General features: G+C 42.4%; 2 protein-coding genes across 2 annotated transcripts; both read left to right on the plus strand.

Moving 5' to 3' along the window:
• The first annotated feature begins 139 nt into the window (after positions 1 to 139).
• aspscr1 (ASPSCR1 tether for SLC2A4, UBX domain containing) lies at positions 140 to 15,544 on the plus strand. Its single transcript, XM_028413448.1, has 17 exons — positions 140 to 268; positions 503 to 558; positions 1,247 to 1,361; positions 3,111 to 3,211; positions 4,339 to 4,390; positions 4,499 to 4,572; positions 4,714 to 5,254; positions 6,257 to 6,313; positions 6,471 to 6,610; positions 7,476 to 7,557; positions 7,647 to 7,713; positions 8,047 to 8,109; positions 9,122 to 9,174; positions 12,178 to 12,229; positions 12,325 to 12,394; positions 12,883 to 13,064; positions 15,261 to 15,544. Exons 1-17 carry the CDS (start codon positions 179 to 181, stop codon positions 15,269 to 15,271), a joined length of 1,806 nt encoding a protein of 601 aa, XP_028269249.1. The 5' UTR covers positions 140 to 178; the 3' UTR covers positions 15,272 to 15,544.
• A 1,848-nt stretch (positions 15,545 to 17,392) lies between these two features.
• Positions 17,393 to 20,198, plus strand: LOC114437205 (myeloid-associated differentiation marker-like protein 2). The gene is made up of 2 exons (XM_028407741.1): positions 17,393 to 18,252; positions 18,614 to 20,198. The coding sequence occupies exons 1-2, from the start codon at positions 17,972 to 17,974 to the stop codon at positions 19,263 to 19,265; spliced, it is 933 nt and encodes a 310-aa protein (XP_028263542.1). The 5' UTR covers positions 17,393 to 17,971; the 3' UTR covers positions 19,266 to 20,198.
• The last annotated feature ends 353 nt before the right edge of the window (positions 20,199 to 20,551 follow it).

Consider the following 20,551-nt stretch of genomic DNA (forward strand, 5'->3'; position numbering starts at 1 on the left):
ACACCACAAGCAAAATGTTTCATGTTTTGCATTTATATATATATAAATATATATGTGTGTGTGTCACTTTTCAAAAAATGTTTTTTCAATTTGGCTGAACTGTCCCTTTAAGCAATTGTGTCCCCTCTTTGGAGGAATAAAGTTTATTCAAACAAACACCGTGACGTCACAGCACACAATGGCAGCCAGCGGCACAGCTGTAACGGTTCTTGCTCCAAATGGGAGAAGGCAAACAGTTAAAGTGTCTCCAAACACACCGTTATTACAGGTTAGTTGTGTTTATGGGACAATCGGTTTTTCTCTGACATGGACGTTTTCATTAATTCTGTTCTTTTGTTTACTCACCTTAGCGAACTAGTTTCCCCTGAGTTAGCTTGTTTGGCTAACTGTTGTTAGCCAGTGACAGATCAGTTTCTGATTTCGTGCGCATAAAATCGTTTCAATCCACTTGTTGGGTGTCACGGCTTTTTTGTGACATTGCGCATGTCTTTGTTTACTTCAGGTGCTGGAGGACGTGTGCAAAAAACATGGATTTAAACCTGACGAACACGGTTTGAAGTGAGTATCAGTTTGTTGATGTAGCTGTCACTTCATTTTAGAAGCTGTCAGCTTAACCTCTGACAGTTTAAATGTATGTTAATATGAAAGTAATGGTTAGAAGAAAACATTTGCACACTGACATGGCTGTTGATATGTAGCCATTGAAATAAAAAGATATTGTTAGCAGGAGTCTTTCAAGCAAAATAAATAATTAAAAAAAATAATTTTATATTACGTTAATTTACATTAAAGATTACATGACTGATCAATTAAATTTTGAGTTATTGGCATATTTACCCTAAGAGATCACATAATTTCTTTCAAATTCTTAAAATTTAGCACCACTATCCACTTGGATTCAAGCTAAACTGCTCAGGATATGCTGTTTCTGAATGCTTATAAACCCTAAGAATGCTGTGAGAGACTTGAATATCAAGGAATACCCAAGTAACAATGTATTACATTCAAGTGGTCAAAGGTTAATTGTAGTGTGATTGAGATCTTCCTTTACTACATATACGAGTATGGTTAGATTTGACTGGTTAGAGAGCCAGTAACTGTATATTTAAGTTCAAGGAGAAGCCGTCTATTGAAGTTATTATCATTTTTAAGTTCTATTACTAATAGTAGTAGTAAATACCATAGTAAGAGGTTGTTTTGCAGCATCATGCTCAGCTGTCTCTCCTCTGTTGTCACTGTTCGACAGGTTTCAGAGGACTGTTCTTGACCTTACGCTGCCATGGAGGTTTGCCAACCTGCCCAACAACGCTAAACTGGAAATGGTGACAAGTACAAAGAAACAAGGTGTAGCTGACAGCCAGGTTAGTCAAGAGTACAAGTATGAATGTGTGTGATATGATGATCTAGCGGGGTGTAACTGTTGTGGTTAAGTCTTCCCTGCTAAAAGCCAGTGTGGGACCTCAACCTCAAAGCCTCAAGCATTCAGAAGGATTGTGAGACCTTGCTTTCAGTCTTTATGCATACTGAAAATTCCCTTCTGCTCCACAGAAGATTTCAGTCTTCAACTTAGGACATCGTCTCTACTTCCTGCATCTTCTTCTAGGGGGATCTCAACACCCTCTTAGACCAACTTAGGAGGAATCCTTATCCAATGCCCAAAAATGGCTCCTCAATGTGGAGGAGGAGTGGTTCTCCTCTGAGCCTTTGCCAGATTTCTAATATTCTCACCCGATCTCGGAGAATTATCCTGCAGACAAGACTAATTCAAGTAGCATGTCAGAAGCTTCAGAAAAGGATAGCAGAGGCCAGTCAGTTATGCATTGATAATTTTTCTTCAAAGCAGCTGTAACAAATCCAGTTGCCCTGCTTTAAGTTCTTTAATTAAAAATGACTCGGATGACTTTTCATCAACACACGAATGGCAAAGCTACAGATCGGTGCCAGGTTAGAGGAAAAAAATCACAGTAAGGCAGTGGGCTAAAATGATCTGCCAGAGCGGCAACCATCCTACAAAATGAGCCAACAGGAGGCATGGACGGCATTAGATATTTCTTTCTGTCTTTGGCCTTTACATGCAGTTAACTTCATAGCTTCATTACCAGCTTTCTGAAAGCAGACTAGCAGGTTCTGGTTCAGTCTATATCAAGAAAATCATCAACAATACCAGAAGTTATGAGTGAAGAATTCCACGTCAATACACATCCCAAATCACTTACCCCTAAAATGAATCAGATGATGTGTCAACGTGTTGTTTAATGTTGTCCACCCATAGTTATATTTGGGGAACAACATTCAGATGAGAGGTTGTCTTGTATCACAAATCTCTAGGTTTTATTGTGAGTACCTGGAAGTGTGTGAAATCTCCATCTGTGCTCTTTCTCTGATTTGCATCCAAAAAACACACTTTGTTGTAGGTGAGCTGTAGTTTCCTATGACATCATAGCATCATAATCTAAGCAGTAAAATTATGGCTGGGTTTGATCTGCTGCGTTTGTTCATTTGATGGATGGTTGACTGTTGACACCTTGTAGATTTTTATTTTCTCTCGCACACACACACAGGCATGGACTGGTGTGTTTCACGTTTGGCTGTTGACAGCCAAGGAACTCTTTTCATCTCTGCCGGTGTGCTGGTGTACCGCTAGCGCTCTGTGCTGGATGACACCGTTGTTGAGTAAACATAAACAACTCGTAGAATGAGTCAGAGCGAAAAAGAACAACACTAATGCCGTGTGTTATTCATTTTCAGACTGAGGTTGGTCCACATGTGCAGCTTAATCAAGTTCGATTACCAAAGAATTTTCTTCCTGCAAAATGGCTCAGGAGTAAAGAGCCAGGAACTTACAAATGACCACCTAGGGAGTCTTTGATATTTATTGAAGTGAGTTTGCTTTTTCTGCATGTATGGAAACCCTTATGTCACTAGTACACACACCTACTGTAGATAGGCAACTAGCTGTAGATGTGTGGTTGAAATGATGGCTGATAATTTCAACCTGCTCTTCTTTTCTGGATCATGTTTATTTGGTTTATTTGTGTAGATCTGTTTAGATAGGTCTTTGGATCTTGACATTGACTTTAGACTCCTCCTGTGTTTTCTTGTGCTTTCAGGTTCGGATTGCTCTCCAGATGGAGGATGGCTCTCGGCTGCAGGGTTCCTTCTCCTGTGGGCAAACTCTGTGGGAACTGCTCACACATTTCCCTCAGACCAGGTTAGAGTATGAGCATGTATACACATCCAGTGTTTTTGTGAAGACCAAACTGAGGATTTTTTTTTGGCATTCTTGCTTCCTCCCATTGAGACTTGGTAGTTCATATAAGAAATTATTAAATATAAGATGACTGCTGCAAAAATCCAACCATGAAACAGGATTGACATTTTTTGTTCCTCATTGTGCAATTAATTTTTAAGATAAATTACCAATATCCACTGCTAGCATATCTGTATAATTATAGGATCCTAATGGAGTCTCAGGTTCTGTTGCCAGTTGAAGGTGTAAATCGCTGCAGAGCTAATTAAAATTTGTTTACCTGTGCTGTTAACTACTCACACAACAAAAGAAATGTTGTCAGGTATGGGTAGAGTGTGTCACCTTTGTCTGTCACCTTTTTTTGATGTGATTCTGCTCAGCATTAGAATTTCATTTTTCAAATATCTTAGATAATGTCACTACCAGCATATTGAATTGTTGTAAAAGAATTATGTAATAATGTACGTAACAGTGAGATTACTGCTTTTCATTCTTTTTCCGTAAAGTGAAGATGGTCACTGTGAAGGAATGAACACTGGCCAACATAACATCCTTCCCTCTCACCACTCCTCTACTGAAGTTTCAGCTTTCCCACACATCACCGCCACTCATTCAAACACACACATGCAGCTGTTACTCAGTAGTTCCAGCTGTGCGGTCCCAGGTGCTTGCGTATTCATCCAGCCCTCATCTCATCTCTATTAAATGACATCACTGCATATCCTGATCTGATTCCAAGGAAGTTATGCTTCCATGAAATGAACATTAGCTTCACACCGAAGTAAAAAGCTCTGGGAATGTTGTGAAAGCACATGGGGAAGCTTTGATTTTCAGAATAGAGGAGAACAATAGTAAAACATTTATGGTTCAATTAGTTTCTACACGGGATTGTGCACACATGGTTTACACATGCAGACAGTGTGCCACTGCATCGCATGAGGTTTTATTGTAAAATCACAGAGCTGAATCCGCAGAACAAAGGGAAGCCACTTCTGTGTTTTGTTTTGTCACTCTTAAGTGACAATTATAATGAAAATCAGTCAGCCAGAATTTTAATCCCAGTTTTTCTTCTTCATGTCTCTCTCCAGTGAGCTGTCTGAATCAGGATCCACTCCTGTGTGTGTTTACATGAGAGACGAGGTATGCAGGGTTCCTTTAACTCTCCCTTTCTCAAGAGATGAAAGTGGGTTTTATGGTAACACAGCTGTTTGTTCGTGTGTGTGTGTGTGTGTGTGTGTGTGTCTGTAGGTGACTGGGGAAGAAGCACTAAAGAAATCCACTCTCAAGTCTCTGGGTCTTACAGGGGGAAGTGCCATTATCAGGTAGGCTGTGTGTTTTCAAACATGTAAGTGTTTGTGATTGGAATAGTCATTAATAAAACTATTTAAAGTACAGTTGACAGTCTGCCATTGCAGGGCTGGGAATCACTTAGAGTTTATGTTCTTGTTCTTTTTCTATTTTAGGTTTTTACTCAAAAAGGATAAAACCCCAGGAGAGAATGATGAAACTGAAACTGCTGCTATGCCAACCACACCTGTTGCCAAGGAAACCACACCTAGCCCAACACCTCAGTCCGATCCCGCTCCATCATTTTCAGAGATGTCCACAACAGATGTGCCAATTAAAGAGTCAAGCCCTGATGCGCCAATGGAAACTCTACCTACGCCAACTCCTGTCATGGCCACAAGCTCACTTCCTGTCAAGCAGGAAGATGTCCCAAGTCCCCAGTCTGTCCCTCACGCAGGACGACAAACACCTGAAGAGGATGGAGAGGAAGCAGGGCCATCAGGACTCAACTGTCGCCCATCTTCTTCCTCCCCCTCTGCTTCAGTGGCTCCTTTCATCCCTTTTTCTGGAGGTGGGCAGCGCCTCGGTGGTCCAGGTGGAGGAGCAGCTGGACGCTCACTATCTTCATCATCATCCTCATCACTGTCAGCTCTGACGGCTACAGTAGAATCACCCAAAGCCAAGAAGGCCAAATCGAGCTTCATGTCCAGCAACAAGGTGAGCCACAAACACACTGATGAGTTCAAATTAATTACAATGTCGTAATTCAGCACCAATAAATATTTGTACTTGCCAAGATAAATAAACCTGCCAGCAATAGAAAACAGTGTGAAAATCAGGTCCACTCAGCAGATAAAGTTTGCCCTCCACCCATTAAATTGTGGATGTTTGAATTTCTAGTTATGAAGCCCTTTAAAGGGTCTTGTCTGTGTTGACTTAAACGATGATCTGCCTTTGCTAATAAAAAACATGTGACAGGCTTGAAAGAAGTGCTACTGAGATTGTTTTTCCATCTGTTGCTTCCAAGATCAAAAACAACATTTTTTCAAAGCATAGAGTAAAATAGGGCTGAAAAGTGGATTGCATGGTTGATAAATGAATATCTTGAACTTCTTTGAAGTGAAACTGGGTGGTTTTACTTATTTTAAATAATGGGGCCAATTGTAAAGTACTCAGAACTGCAAATGCCTTGTTTTTTCTGTAAATATGCCAGAGTAATTCAGCTCTTCTTCCATGATGGCTAAATTAATCTTATCTAGAATTCATCACTGATATCAAAGTCTGTCTAGTTGCAGCATATTATTCGGCTTGTTTTTGACATTTTCGTATTAAAGTTCAGTACAGTTCATTCGCAGCATCCTTGAAAGGACTTGGCATACAGATGTTTGGCCTTTGTAGACCTCAAAGATCAGAGCGGATCAGTCTGTTTCTCGATCCTTAGCCTTCTCTTTGCTCCAATTACAACTGTCAGGTATAATCATTGAGATGCTGGTTCATGAAGGATCCACCCGCTCCTATCAGGGTAAAGATGGATGCATTTGAAGGAGCCACTGTGACCCAGTCAGGCTGTAAGGGCGGCTGCCCTTTAGACAGATGCTGTTTCACTATTTTCTCTATTAGCAGATTTTCTCAAGATGACACAATGTTTTGCTCAAGATTTAATTGTCATTGGTCTTATTGATAATTGGAGTGTTTTGGCCTTCTCTGTTTCTTTCACAGTGTAAAACTGCCAACTTGCAAGACAAAGACATTGACCACACAGAGGAGTACTTGGAGGTAAACTCACTTACTTACTGACTTGCTCTGTAAATTCCAGCCTCCCTTAATGTGGATTTTCAACTGAGCCCAACAATTAAGCATTTGATCTACTAAAAACATGTTATTATGATGTTTTATTTTATATCTCCATCATTTTCTCCATCTCCATCATCAGGCAGTGGAGAGGGAGCCTCTTGTTTACCACCTGGACACAATGTCTCATGAATCTGAGGAGCACGGAGATCTGCCCGACGAGTTCTTTGAAGTGACGGTGGACGATGTGCGAAAGCGTTTCGCCCAGCTGAAGAGCGAGAGGTGGGAGGAGGAAGTGATCGGTGAACTGGTTGAGTGACATTGGGTCAGAGGGACTGTGTGTGTCTGTGTGTGATATAATTAGTATAAATACCTTGTTGCTGCAGAAACATGTCTGGCTCAGATGTGTTTCTGCACTGTTTGTAACAGATAATTAGTCAGTTTGGCATTCGGTCCTGCGGTGTTTTGTCGATGTATAACCCTTAATTGCAGAATACCATAGCAGTGATGAGAGGCCATAGGCAGGGAGAATGCCGGGCATCAATGCGTGCGTTTTGAAGTGTTTTATTTATTATGAGTTTGAAGTTTTTATTTATTTACGAGCGCTTCTTCAAAACAGATGCGAACAAGTTTATTCTGCGCTCTCTGCATGTGGCCGCAGCAGACCACAGCTGTTGAGACACTGTGTGTGTGTGTGTGTGTGTTTGCAAACATGTTCTCATTTACAAGACACCACGCATACTACAAAAGCTTCTAAATATGGCATACTGGGAGCAATTAGTAATTCTGTTTTGCGTGGACGTTTATCTTCCAGCCATAGGCCAAACACCACCAGGTTGAGACCTAACAGTGCACATCCTTTAATCTCCATCTACATTGACTTAGCTGGCTGCCTCATGGCTATGCTACTACCATGTCAATGACTGCAATTACCAAGGGTGGAATTAGGCCGACCACAGCAATTTGTCTCTGCTCCTGACATGCACACACGCATACACGGCCACACACGACTGAGGGCGGGAGATGAAACACTGACTCTTTCTTTTCTGTGCGCATCTTTTTCGCTCTTGATTAAATGGTCTGCTTTTTATTCCGCAGTGTGTTACGTTATAACTGAGTTTGTCTCTTTGTCCCTGTTTTTCTTCAGGAAGCATTTGGAAGAGGCTCCACTTATAACTAAATCTCTGAGAGAGGCACAGATAAAAGAGAAGATGGATAAATATCCCAAAGTGAGCAGACTCAGTATCACCTGTTTTTTTTTTTATTTTATGTTTAAAATACACACACTATAAATAACCCTGTGTCTGTTTGTCTCCAGGTGGTCCTGAGGGTCCAGTTTCCAGACAGACATGTTCTACAGGGCTTCTTCAGGCCCCTGGAGACAGGTGTTTGTGTGTGTGTGTTTGTGCGCGTGTGTGTACAGCGTAGTGAGTGTTCATTTCAGCTGGTTAGCCACAGGTATGGCTGCAATGTGAAAGCTACTTGCGGCTCCCTCACCACATTTATGACTGTAGCCACACCAGGGTGACAGAGACAGAAAGAATGAGACAGGTCTGTAATTCCAGGGATTAGATGCACCTCAGCACCAACAGTAACACAACAACCAGGAGAACAACAAACAAGAGGGAAATTCCTTCCCAAAAATGACTTTGCACTGACTCCATGCAGTGACTAATGTAGCTGCAGCTTATTCATGTGTTTGCTCTCTCTGTGTCCAGTTGGTGTGTTGAGGCAGTTTGTGATGAGCCATTTGGAGGATCCTCAGCTCAGTTTCTACCTGTGTAAGTGTCACTTATTTTCCTAGCATCAAACCTCACCCTGTGTGAAGATGGTATGACACCATACTTCTTCTTCATGTTTATTAGAATCTCAAGTCATACATGTTACATAAGCTTCTAATCTAAGTCTTTAAAGTTATTCCGAAACAAATAATATCACTTCAAGAGGCTGCGCAACCATCCGTTTATCTCTTACTGGAAAATTTCAAAAACATGCGCTGATTAATGCAGAAAATGAGGCAAAACAGGTGAGTTAAATTGTCGGTAACATTAGTGGAGAAATCTGTAGAGGATCATTTCAGAAATCTGGAATAAACAGGAGATAAAACAAAGAGCATAAGAAAGTGTGTTTCTCAAAGTCAAGGAGGAATCCTTTCTAGATTGCATTACTGTGAGGCTTTATCATCCAGTCACACTAATTGATGCTTGTGTGCATCCTCATCCACCACAGTACGCTGTGCACATATAAAGATGGAACAAAATGGAAAAGGACTGTGTGAACTACACATACAAACTCATTAGAGTGTCCCATTATGTGGTCTGCGAATACTATGAGAGGGTCTTGTCTGGCCTCTGAAGGATCTGACTCGGAAGAACCTGTCCAGACAACGATGAATCTCTGAATATGTGCCGTACCTGACATCAGGCTTGATTCAGTCCACATCATACTCCAAATATCTCCCCTGAAAATATACCTTATGGGCCTTCCTTTGTGTGTTTTCCTGTTAATTTGAACAGCGCCTCGCTTCAATACAGCTAGGTACGTCTGTTACAGTGCGTATTTTCGTATGAGTTAAAGAGTTAAAACTGACAAATCAATTTTTTCAAAACTGTTGCTGTTAAAATCAGATTGAAACTGGTCACATTGTTTTGGAATAGCTTGAATCAGTCGGCCTGTAACCGCATGTGTTCTGTCCAAGTTAACTTTCCAGTAATTGCAGGATATGTTTTTGTAAGAACATAATTCCCAGTTTATAATTTCTATCATTTTTCAAAACTTTTTTTTTTTTTTTAGTCATCACCCCTCCAAAGAAAATTCTGGACGACCCTTCAGTTTCACTTTTCCAGGTAAGTCTCATCACGCTGTCATTTAAGCATGCACACAATGCTCCATTTGAAATTCAATAATAAAATGGCTGATTTGACTCAAACAAACCACATCACAGTGAAACTCCAGAAAACAACAACTACAAAACTTTTCTCTCTCTCACACACACACACACACACACACTGACTGTAAAATGTATCGGCTGGTCCTTCTCTGCTCTTCAAAGCCCCACAACATTCCCGCTCTCCCCCTCTTCCACTCACACTTGTTCCCCCCTCTCCACTGTCCTTGACCCCAGCTGGGCTTGATTTTTCCCAGACTGGCACATGGGGTTAATACAGGCCTTGCTTTGATCTTGACACACACACACACACAGAGAGAGCAATGGACAGCCTTGATGCTTTGTTGCCTTTGAGTTTAGAGCCTTTCGAGTAATGAATCAGTTCAAGTTGTACCATGGCATGCTTGATCGTTTTGTCCCTCAACACCCTCGCTGAAATTTATTTTTAGACAAATTATTTTGGAATAAGTAGAACATATTTGTCATCAGCGCCTCCTCTTTTCTCACTTGACACTTTGACTCAACCTGAGAGAAGAAGTGGAGGCTCCAAGGGGAGGAAGAGAAAGTTGTTTGAAGTGATATCGTGTTGTGATGATGAACAAGATTCAGCTCCTCAGAGGAACTGGTACAAAAGATAACGATCCTCAAAAGCACACTTTGAAAAGTGCCCGTGTTGGGGTGTGTGTGTGTACCTCCTGGTGCCGCGGTCTCTCTGAATCAAATCTGATGTTCTGATGTAAGTCGCCCGTCTCTCTTTGTTTTTCATCTTTTTGTCCCTTTCTGAATACTCGCTGCCTGTTTTTCACTACTCGTCCCTCTCCTGTACCCCATCTCCAGCACCCATACGGTCCCTCTCTCCAACCCTCTGTTGTGCCTCACCCCTCCCCTCACCCCCATGTCTCTATCCATTAGGGACTTAAAAGCATTAAAGTGCACAAAAACAAAATCTTTAATCCCCTTGGTGTCATTTCGTGCACACACAGTCTGGCTCTGTTTCCCTGTCTATAACATCAATCTTTGACACTCACAAGGAATCTTTAATCTTTTTTTGTCATGTAACATAGACACGAGTGCACATGCATATGTCTCTCTCACACACACACACACAGACGCACACTTTAATCACTTTGTGTCATGTCAGGAAAGGAATGTTTCCCAACCCAGAAGCCCTTTGATACCAGGCGTCCCCTCCCTCATCCGTCTCCCCCTCTGTCTTCCATCAGGATCCGTTCTGCCTCTTTCTTTCTCTCTCTCACTCTATTCCTCTCTTCTGTGTTTTTTACTCTCTCTCTCACACACACACACACACACACGGGTCTCGTCCTGCCGGCCCGTCTTATCCAGAGTGGAAGTACCGCTGCCAGAGGGAGCAGGATCGCAGGAATGCCTGTTGTTCCTCTGTAACACATTGTTTCCTGCTCATAGAGCTGTGATAATAGCAATTAGGCCAGTGTGTCCCAATTTAGCCACCAGTTACACACAAGACAGAAAAAAGAGGGTGTGTGTGTGTGACGGGTGGTAGCATTGGGTGAACCCGCCAGCAGCCTAAACTTTGTAATAATGATGAACTTCCAGATCTGAACAGATTGATACGCCAATACTCCGATATAGTCATAGCGCCACCTCCTGGAAACAGGAAATGTCAACAATTTCTGTGTACTGCTGTCTACTAGTGTATTGATTACATCCACATCAAAAGTTTTAATCATTGATTATATCTCTCTAACTATGGGTGAAAAGTTACACAAAGGTTTCTGAAGAGCTGTTTTGTGTCCCCATGGGAGGCTTCATCTGTCACCATGTTAAAACCCAACCAGAAGTCTGCTGTTTTTTAATCACCTGCCATGTTTTGGTGCCATTCCTGCCTGAATGAACCACATTCCTGTAGGTAAAATGTTAGAAAACTTGTTAAAGGGCAACACTAGTGGAGGGTGCAAGAGCCTGGATTCCTCTTACCATCACCACACAGGACGGGAACTTCACAGATTGATGAATAATATTTGGGCCTGAGGAGAATCCAATTCACAACATGTCAAGAATCTGACATTTCTCAGGTGGATCCTGACGGATTTTCTCCAATTTGTACCCATGAATAGAACAGAAACAAAAGAAGTGTTGAAACACTGGAGACACACGGCACCTCTGGCTCACAATTTCTCATGTTATAATGTTGTGGGGGAAAAACAGTCATGTGTTTCCTTGTTTCCTTTCACCTGGTTTCAGGTCAGTCAGTGTCATCAGTGTCAGATAACTTGTTAGCAAAGGACGATTGTCCTGATTGTATTACTTGCAGGAGGGTTTGTGTATTTAATAAATTATGTTCAGAAGGATGAATTGGCTTTAAAACGTACATTTTTATGGGAATTCAGAAGATGTGTGCTCATTCATGTGGGAAATCTGGAGCTGCAGCAACTACTATTTCAGGATAAATTAGATGTTTGTGTCTGTTTTGGTTTTTTGTTTGTTTTTTTTGTTTTTTTTAGATTTTTCGATGGCCGCTCTCTGCTTCATGCTCTCCTCTGTTTCTCCCGTTTAGTAGATGTTTTCTTTAACTAGTTTTGTTTACTTCCTGTCAGAGTGACAGACATGTGCTCTGCCTGCCGGCCTGTCTGTGTTTCTACCTCATAATTGTACGCTTGATAATATCTGCCTGAGACTGGTCCATTATAACCATTAAGACTATCACCGGAGAGGAATGTGGTGCCATGGGGGTGAAAGTGTTTTCACTAACCATTTGATTGGTGCTCATTTTGTGGTCTGCTTCAAAGAACCGTGGTTACTGGTTCAGATCCCCGAGCAATGAATCATCCTCAAAACTCAACTTGACTTTGGCTTGGATGTGGCAGCAGCACTTGGTTTGCGTGTAGCAGGAGGCAGTTTTGTTTGGATATTTCCTCGTTTTTGCAGGAATTGACATGTGTGCCAAACGTTTCTGTTCACCCCTCTCTGTCTGTCTCTCTAGGCCGACCTGTTTCCTGGTGCACTCGTGTACTTCGGCTCCGATGTTAAGACAGGTTTTTGTCTTTTTGGTTTCTTTCATATGCTGATTTGCACAAGATACCCGTGTGTTACTGTGGAACGTGGTTTACATTGTGTGTTTCCTCCGCAGATTTTTACATGAAGAGGGAACTGCTTAAATCTTCGGTCTCAGCCATGCAAGCAAATGAGACCATTGCAAGGTATGTGCACTTGTGTGTGTGTTTGAATGTGTGCTGGGCCATGTGTGTGTGTTTGGGTGTGTATGTATGCACTTGTATCCCGCGGCAACCAGCCTATTTTCCTGTCACAAAGCTGTCATCATTGGAATCCCTTTGAGGTTCTGCCTAAACAGCAGGTGCCCCCATGCCCCCTCATTTCCTCCACACACGCATGCAGATTCTCACACACTCACTCACACACTGACACACACACACACACAAACCATTATCCAGTCCTTCTAAAGATAGAGCCAGTTTCCCAAAAGTGACCTCCATCTGTTGTCCTTTGCTTCTTTAACAAGGTCGTTGCTCCGCCTCTGTTTTAGATCTTTATCCTATTTAACCCTGACTCAGTTCCGCTGCCAGCAAAACAATGCTGCTTGAAGTCGACGCATGAATTCCTCAAAAAAAAAACCAACAACAACATCCCCCACACCTACTAAGCATCTTATCCTTTCTTTTCCCCTCAGTTATATGCCCCAGGTTCTGACTATTTCCTCCAGCTCTGCGGACTTCGAGGAGCCGCCACCAGAGTCTGCAATGGACACCAGCGGGTCCGCACAGGATGAGCAAGATCCATCTGCAAACACCCAGGCTGCTAAACCTGCCAGATCTGACCCGGGCAAGGTGCCCAAGTGGCTAAAACTTCCAGGTCAGAACAAGACAAGAGGGCTCACCCACTTAGATTACTGAAAGTGCTCTGATAAGAAATTTAGGATTATTATAGGTGAGTTGTTCAGTAATCGATAGGTGGGCCTGTTGAAGATGCCAAATTACCCGCTCGCCATAAGTCGTAGTTTGGATGAAATTGCTTTTTAACCCCAGTTCATTTACCATTAAGCAACAAAGAAAGGATGAGAAAAAGACATGTGTATTGTAATGCAATACAATATGTCTGGTTGACATGCTAACCAGTTAGTAGCAGTTCAGACCACTGTATATCAACACAATACCACAAACACCAGATGAAGAGCCAGATCCTCAACAGACGAAAGTGACATAAACACAATTGGAAGTCCCATCCACACAGTTGTGTTTATCACAACAGCACATTTATACAGAAAGACTGGAGATGTTTTCTCCTGTCTGGATATTTTTTCCTCCCTTGTAGTGAAACACTTTACACAAACCATCAAACATTTCTTCATTTAGAACAAATACACCATAAACACTTGGTAGTCTAGCAACACCAGGCTACAAATTACTCCTAATTAAGCAATCATTTTGTCTTTTATTTGTGTAGCACTTTTCATGCAGGTATGGGCAAATTCACAGATGACTGATGAGCCAATAATATGACAAAATGACTCTAATCTGGATCAGTCAGCAGGTTTCAATCAATGTGATACAACCTCCACTTGTTTAAATACAAAACATCATCATAGTCTTAAATTTGAGAAGTCCTCTCTGCGGCATACAAAGCCTCGTCCTGACACATGTTGCTGCTGTCACAAAGCCCTGTGTTTGGGCAGCTTCTCAGAGTATCTGTCCAATTATTTTACATGTAGCAGGGTTTGATGGACACCACTGACAAATGAGCTGGTAAACACACAGCAGAGTTCGGCACCAACTCTGCACCAAAGGTTCAATGTGAGAACACGCACACTCAGAGCAGCTCCTGCAGTGATGGGAATAACAGAGTTATAAATAAACAGCATTACTTGTTTTAGTAACAAGTAGTCAAACAAATGACTGTTTCCAACATTACATCACCATTACTATTACTGACAATAAATTGCAGCGTTACACTGAGCTCATCTGAGCAAACTGTGTGGGAACTGTTAAGTTTTTTCTTTAATTAGAGAGGATGTCCACTGGTAATAATAATATTATAATGTATTGAATTTGATAGGAGCCTGGTCTCACATCCTCATACAGCATGTATTAATATTACTTTCCATGATAATTTGTTACTTTTATAATGATCTAACTCAGTTACTAATTCAGTTACTTTTAGGGAGAAGTAACTAGTAACTAGTTACTTTTTTAAAGTAACGTGCCCAGCACTGAGCTCCTGGCAGATCACTTCCTTCTCTCTGTGGAGAAAGAACAGAAGGCTTCAAGCCACACGATTCTTGTCATGGTAAAAACACACACAAACCCCAAAAACCACAGTTAATAGGACATGGCTTTTTGAAGGCAGAATTCCTGATGACTCAGAAGATCAGGATGCATGTTCGGATGAACCAATTAGTTCAGGATGGTCACCCCCTCCGGCCCAGGAGACCACTACAGACACGCAGTGCCCAGGGAGAGAGAGCCTGCTGCTGGGCCACATCACACAGCATGAGCCCCTGCGGTCTGCCCAGGCCTCGGCGCTCCTCTGTTGTTGTATCCTGGTGTTTCTGGTGGTCACCGTATTGATGTTTTTGTTTAGAGCACTGCTCTCCTTCTCTCTCTCCCGATCTTGTTTTGTGTTTTTGTGTGCGTTTTATTTCTGGCTGATCTCTGTGTGTGTCCGTTCTCGTCTCTGAAGAAAGTTGTGGCTGTTTTCTCTTTCATGAGGAAAGTTAAAAGAAAAAGACAGAGGAGGGGAGGGATTGGGGGGGGGGGGGGGGGGGCTGAATCAGGAATTATAGATTCCATGTGTGGACCACTACATAGTACACACACACACACACACACACACACACAGAGAGAAGAGTGCATGTGAGACGGTTTGTCCAAAGCTGAAGGTTTAATGTTTTGATGCTTCCTGGAAAAATCGATGCACTTCTAGTTTAGGGCTTTGGTGTCTTTCTGCTCTACTCTCTAACTAAACATTTAAAAATACATTTTAATGTTAATGTGACTTGTTTGTTTGAGATTTTAATTCCTGTTCCTGTTTGTGTTCCTGTGTTCTGTACAGGTAAGAAATAAGAAGGTGTGTCGACGGTAGGAGTGACCCCGACAGACACACCGAGTGACTGCACTTACTACACTTCATTAGAGGCTGAGCTCTGTGACCTCAGTGGACTTATTAATCCATCATGGGGGACGCCTGCACTTCAGATAGGTTTTTAAAACGGTCAGAGAGATAGATGAGTGAAGCGATGATTTGCAAAGAAGATTGTTGTGTTTCATTCCAGCTGAGGAGAGAGTGACGAGAGGAAAATGTAGTGAAAAATGAATAAAGATTGTTGTACTAAAAAATGTGTCTCTTCTAGTATTATTATTTTTGCTTTGGCTGGTTTTATTGATTAGGTTACTGATTAGAATTAGTCTGCAGTGGTAGATGATCAGATTTTAGATTTTTGTTCACTTTAAAGCTTCAAATATTATTCAGACATTATTCCAAAGTCACAAATTTACTTATACACCTTATTATATAACCATGTTTCTACTACTATCGTTTCAAATAATAGCAGAGATATAAGATACATTTTTTTTTTGGCCATCTGATGAAATCTATCTGTTAAAGAGATGAATAACATTACTATAATACAACAATGTTTTCACAATTGTTTGTGTGTGTTTTGGTATCGTGTGGAATCCAAGGAGACCAGCAGCTTCAATAAAACATGATCCACAAACATGGAGCGTCTGACCTTTGTGTGCCTCGACCTGACCGGCCATCCACAGGTAACGGTAAACAAACAGCATGCTGCCATGTTGTCATGTGTTGTTACTGTTACACACGCTTATAACACACTCATGCTGCTAACACACCAGCTGCCTCCTCACTTTTCACTGCAGGAGGAACTTCAAAAAGAGGCCCAACACTGAGGGCAGCAGGAGTGTGTGTTTGTGTGTGGAGCACATGCTTACTTTGTACCACACTCACACACACACACTGATGAAACTGCATATTTTTATATGTATGTAGCATTAACATGTCACAGTATGTGGAGCATATTATGGACTGACCTCCACCAGCAGGTGGAGACAAAGTCCTGAGGACAGATCTGATGAAGCCGGACTCTCTACATGCACAAATCAATAAGGGATTTACCATAAATATATCATTCATGAAGGTCCTTTAATATTATCATGACCTACTAATAATAATAATACATGTATAAAAAAATAAGTGAATGTATATTTGTTTCCTCTTTTTTTGAACATTTTTGTCACATCAGTGGACAGACAGACAGGTGGACTGCAGGTGTTTGGTTGTGTATTGAAGAAGATCCTACTTTGGGTTAAAACAGACCATTTCACCATCTAACATATGTTACAGGGCAACCTTGTCTGCCATTTGCTCGGCTGCCATGATGACATTTTACATGCACTTATTCGCATGACCACAAGGAGGCGCATTTTCATAATAGATGGTCCTTTCATATTTTCTGAAAATTCAACCACACAGTGTTGGTGAGGTAAAGCTGTGAGACATGTCAGCTGCTATATCAACCGTTTAATGCTGCTTCAAAGATTGAATTTCTGTCATCTCTAAAATACAGATTATTTGATAAAGTACAAAATGTATTTTGTTTTATTTTTATTAAACACAACAGATAAATCACAGCTTATTTCCTAAAGCATAAAAATGTCAGATTTATTTTGTTTTATGTTATTAAAACATCACGTCTTTATAACTGAAATAAACCGCTGCTTATTCAATAAATAAAAACAATGTCAGATATATTTTATTTATTTTTATTTGTATGCCATTTAACACTGTAGGCCTTCATAACTGAGACACTTACCTCCTGCAGGTATAGAAAACAGTAAACGCTGTGGTTTAGACACCTAAAGACGTCTTTCACTGCTGCTCACCCTGTCTCTGCACTCCCAGGGGTTCATTATTATTTTTAAATAATTGAACGTATTGATCCCTGTCAGAGTGCAGGTCTTTACATCAGGGTGCTGAGTTATTTCACCTCATTCCTCAGGATCTGCCATGTCTGCATGCCCCGACTCCACACCCGGCCACATGAACACAACCGTTCAACACTCACGTGGTGACGGCCCAACCCTAAATAACTTCCATTCTGGTCTGACTGACCAACAGTACCCCCTCCTCCTCCTCCTCCTCCTCCTCCTCCTCTAACAGCACAGTGAGGAAGGAGAAAGTGTGTGTGACACAGGGAAAGTCTGCATGGATGAGCCAAGAAGATTCTTGAGGGGTCGGAACTGTTTCAGCTGAAGGGTCAGAGGTCTGGAGGTTCTGCTGGGGCATCGATTTCTCAGCAGACTTGGCAGGATCTATGAGAGCTGACCAACGCAGGCGGACGGGAATTTGAGCTCATCTTTTCTGCTTTCCTGGATGACTGACTCTAGATACTTGTGAGGGACTGAGGTGAAGTGAAAAAGTTTGTTCCTGCCTGGTGACACAGTCTACACAGACTCAGAGCCAAGTCTGAAAGGGAGAGAGAGGAAACTGAAGACACCTGGACGGATGCTTCCACTTTATTTTGGTGTTGTGATATCACCTGAAGGGTTGAAAAGTGAAAGTGATAGTGAATGAAGAGCACAGACTGAGAGACAAGAGAAGTGAAAACACACAGGACTGATTTCAACATCTTAGAGTGGCTCATACTTTTTGTTTTGTCACTGAACTTTAGACTTTGAACTCCACTTCATCATACTGTGTTTGTGGAACTGCAGCAGCCTTCTCTCTCATCACCTGTGACAGTCATGAATTCCCAGAATGGCCCATACCTCAAAAAGGAGGCTCTCTGCTCGGCTCTGGGTGCTGCCCGTCTCTGTCAGCTGGCCATGGGCTGTGCTGTGATAGCCATGGTAACCCACAGCGCTGGATACAGCGGCTCGTACGGTGTGTTCTGCATGGCGGCGTGGTGCTTCTGCTTCTCCATGTCAGTCGTGGTGTTTTTCCTGGATGCGACCCGTCTCCACAGCTGCCTGCCCGTATCCTGGGACAATCTCACAGTCACATGTGCAGCCGTCGCCACGCTCATGTAAGTCACACGTTTAGATGTAGGTCTCCTCCTCCATGACCTCTGTTTTTATATAGATCCACCATGATTAGTCAAATACTAAATACTACTAAAGCAGTTTTGCTGAGGCTCCTGGGTGGATGTCAACCTCCACCTCCATTTGTGGATTGCTGTCATGTCTGCCAGCCCGGCAGCCACAAGTTCATTCACTAAACAGATCATCTTATTGTGGCTTTTGTTTTTGAGGAATATTTCAGTTCTCAGATGTATCTGCTGCATCACTGAGTGCTAACAAGTTCTGTGTCCATCTTTGCACAAAGACTTTTGAAGCACTACATCCCACCATGTTCACCCACTCTGACCGTTCTTGCCTCTCCTGCAGGTATGTGACGGCCTCTGTGGTTTACCCGCTGTTCTTTGTGCGAGCTGAGTGCCCCTATGCCGGCTGTGATGTCAGAGATTTCCGCATCGCCGTCACCGTCTGCTCCATCATTGGCACCTTGGCCTACGGGGCTGAAGTGGTCCTGTGCCGAGCCAGACCAGGCCAGATTGTGGTGGGCTACATGGCCACCGTGTCCGGACTCCTAAAGGTCGTCCAAAGCTTTGTAGCCTGCATCATCTTTGGAGCTCTGGCCAACGGCAGCGAGTACTATCGTCACGGTGGAACAATCTACTGCATGGTGGTCTATGCTTTCTGCTTCACTCTGACGACACTGGTGGTCATCATGACTGTGTGCAGGAGGCCCAAGAACGTGCGCTGCATGCCCTTTGACCGCTTAGTGGTGGTGTGCACCCTCCTGGAAGTTCTGCTCTACCTGAGTGTATCGGTGGTGTGGCCAGTGTTCTGCTTTGACACCAAATACGGCTCACCGTGGAGGCCATCATCCTGTCCACGGGGGAAGTGTCCATGGGACAGCCAAGTTGTAGTGTCGGTGTTCTCCTTTGTCAACTTTGCACTTTATGTGGCAGATCTGGTCTATTCCCAGAGGATCCGATTTGTCTCCACTCATGTGCCTGTTAACTCCAGGGTGTAGCACTGTGTGGACATCACAGGTTTCACTGTCTATTTATTTGTTGTTTGAAGATGCAAAAAAGGACTGAGGGGTGAAAGCACTGACAAGGAATGTCACCACCATGCTTCCTCCGCCACACCCAGCCAAGGTGACACCCCATCCCTCTGTCTGACCCCTCGGTCTTCCCTGAGAACCAACCTCCCCCCCCAGCAGCTTGGTCCTGCTGGTATGTCCTGCCAAATCCGCATAATACAAGACACTCCTGCTATTCTTGACCTGTGGCACAACACACACACACACACACACACACAGTGGCTTCTTGTATTTCTCTTCAAATAATACGTTAAAGTCCAGAATATAAATAGAAATTCTGGCATTGGCATCTGTGGCATCCCTGTCATCTGCGAACCCCACACCAGCGATCTATGGACTTTAACCAGGCTGCCAAAAATAAACATGAGCTGTCTGCACTCACACTGAAGCCATGACACAGCAGTCTTTAAAGCCTCTCTGTGATCTGCTTCCTTTAGTCTGTAAGAAAAGGTAAAGAGCTGATCTAAAGAAAGGTCTATTATGACCTAGCATTAGGGATTAAAGGGACATTTACACTGCAAGGTAAAATAAACGTACTCTCAAGTTAATGGTGACATGACATAAAAAAACCTTTATTCACAAATTGACTGTACACAACCCACCGAGTGTCTCCACAAGTTTCTCAGCAGTAAAAGAGTCAGGAGCCTTTAAATAAACACACATATTACTCTCACCAGGTCATGATGTTTCAGTGTTCTGTTTAAAATATGTGTCGCTGCCCCCAAGTGGCCAAAAGAGGAAATTCAAAGGTACAATTTGGAACACGTTTTGTACCTTTTTCTCTGGAGGAGGTAGCTGGATTCTCATAAATCCATCTTGTCTGGTTTCAAGCTATTGGTGGCGTGGACCAATCAGCTTCCACTGAGGAATTAAATGCATGTTTCTGTAACAACACTTTCCTTTTTTATTTTTTTATGTATTTTTTCATGTACCTGTGATTTGTAGCAAACGGTTTATTGCAGTGCTTGTTCATTTCTTTGACAAAATGTCTTCCTTTTTTCAGCACATCAATGACGTCAGTGTTTGTGTCACCACACAGGGCTACAGTACAGAAATCATCCAACAAACAACCAGCGTGAATAAGCTACCAAGGCCCCGATAGGGCCACGCTGGACTGAAAACAAATCCTCAGTAACTGTACTCTCTAAAAATCTGCATTTTCATAGAGATAATGAACTTAAATTTTGCTGCTATTTTGCTTCCTTGCATGACAG

The sequence above is a fragment of the Parambassis ranga genome, chromosome 1, assembly GCF_900634625.1.
Source record: "Parambassis ranga chromosome 1, fParRan2.1, whole genome shotgun sequence".
NCBI lineage: Eukaryota > Metazoa > Chordata > Actinopteri > Ambassidae > Parambassis > Parambassis ranga.

Bases quoted from the DNA above. Each gene is read 5' to 3' on its own strand.
- LOC114437205 (XM_028407741.1), top strand. From the start codon at position 17,972: ATGAATTCCCAGAATGGCCCATACCTCAAAAAGGAGGCTCTCTGCTCG. The intron at 18,253-18,613 runs GTAAGTCACACG...CCTCTCCTGCAG, and splicing joins GCAGCCGTCGCCACGCTCAT to GTATGTGACGGCCTCTGTGG.
- aspscr1 (XM_028413448.1), top strand. From the start codon at position 179: ATGGCAGCCAGCGGCACAGCTGTAACGGTTCTTGCTCCAAATGGGAGA. The intron at 1,362-3,110 runs GTTAGTCAAGAG...TTGTGCTTTCAG, and splicing joins AAGGTGTAGCTGACAGCCAG to GTTCGGATTGCTCTCCAGAT. The intron at 4,573-4,713 runs GTAGGCTGTGTG...TTTCTATTTTAG, and splicing joins GGGGGAAGTGCCATTATCAG to GTTTTTACTCAAAAAGGATA.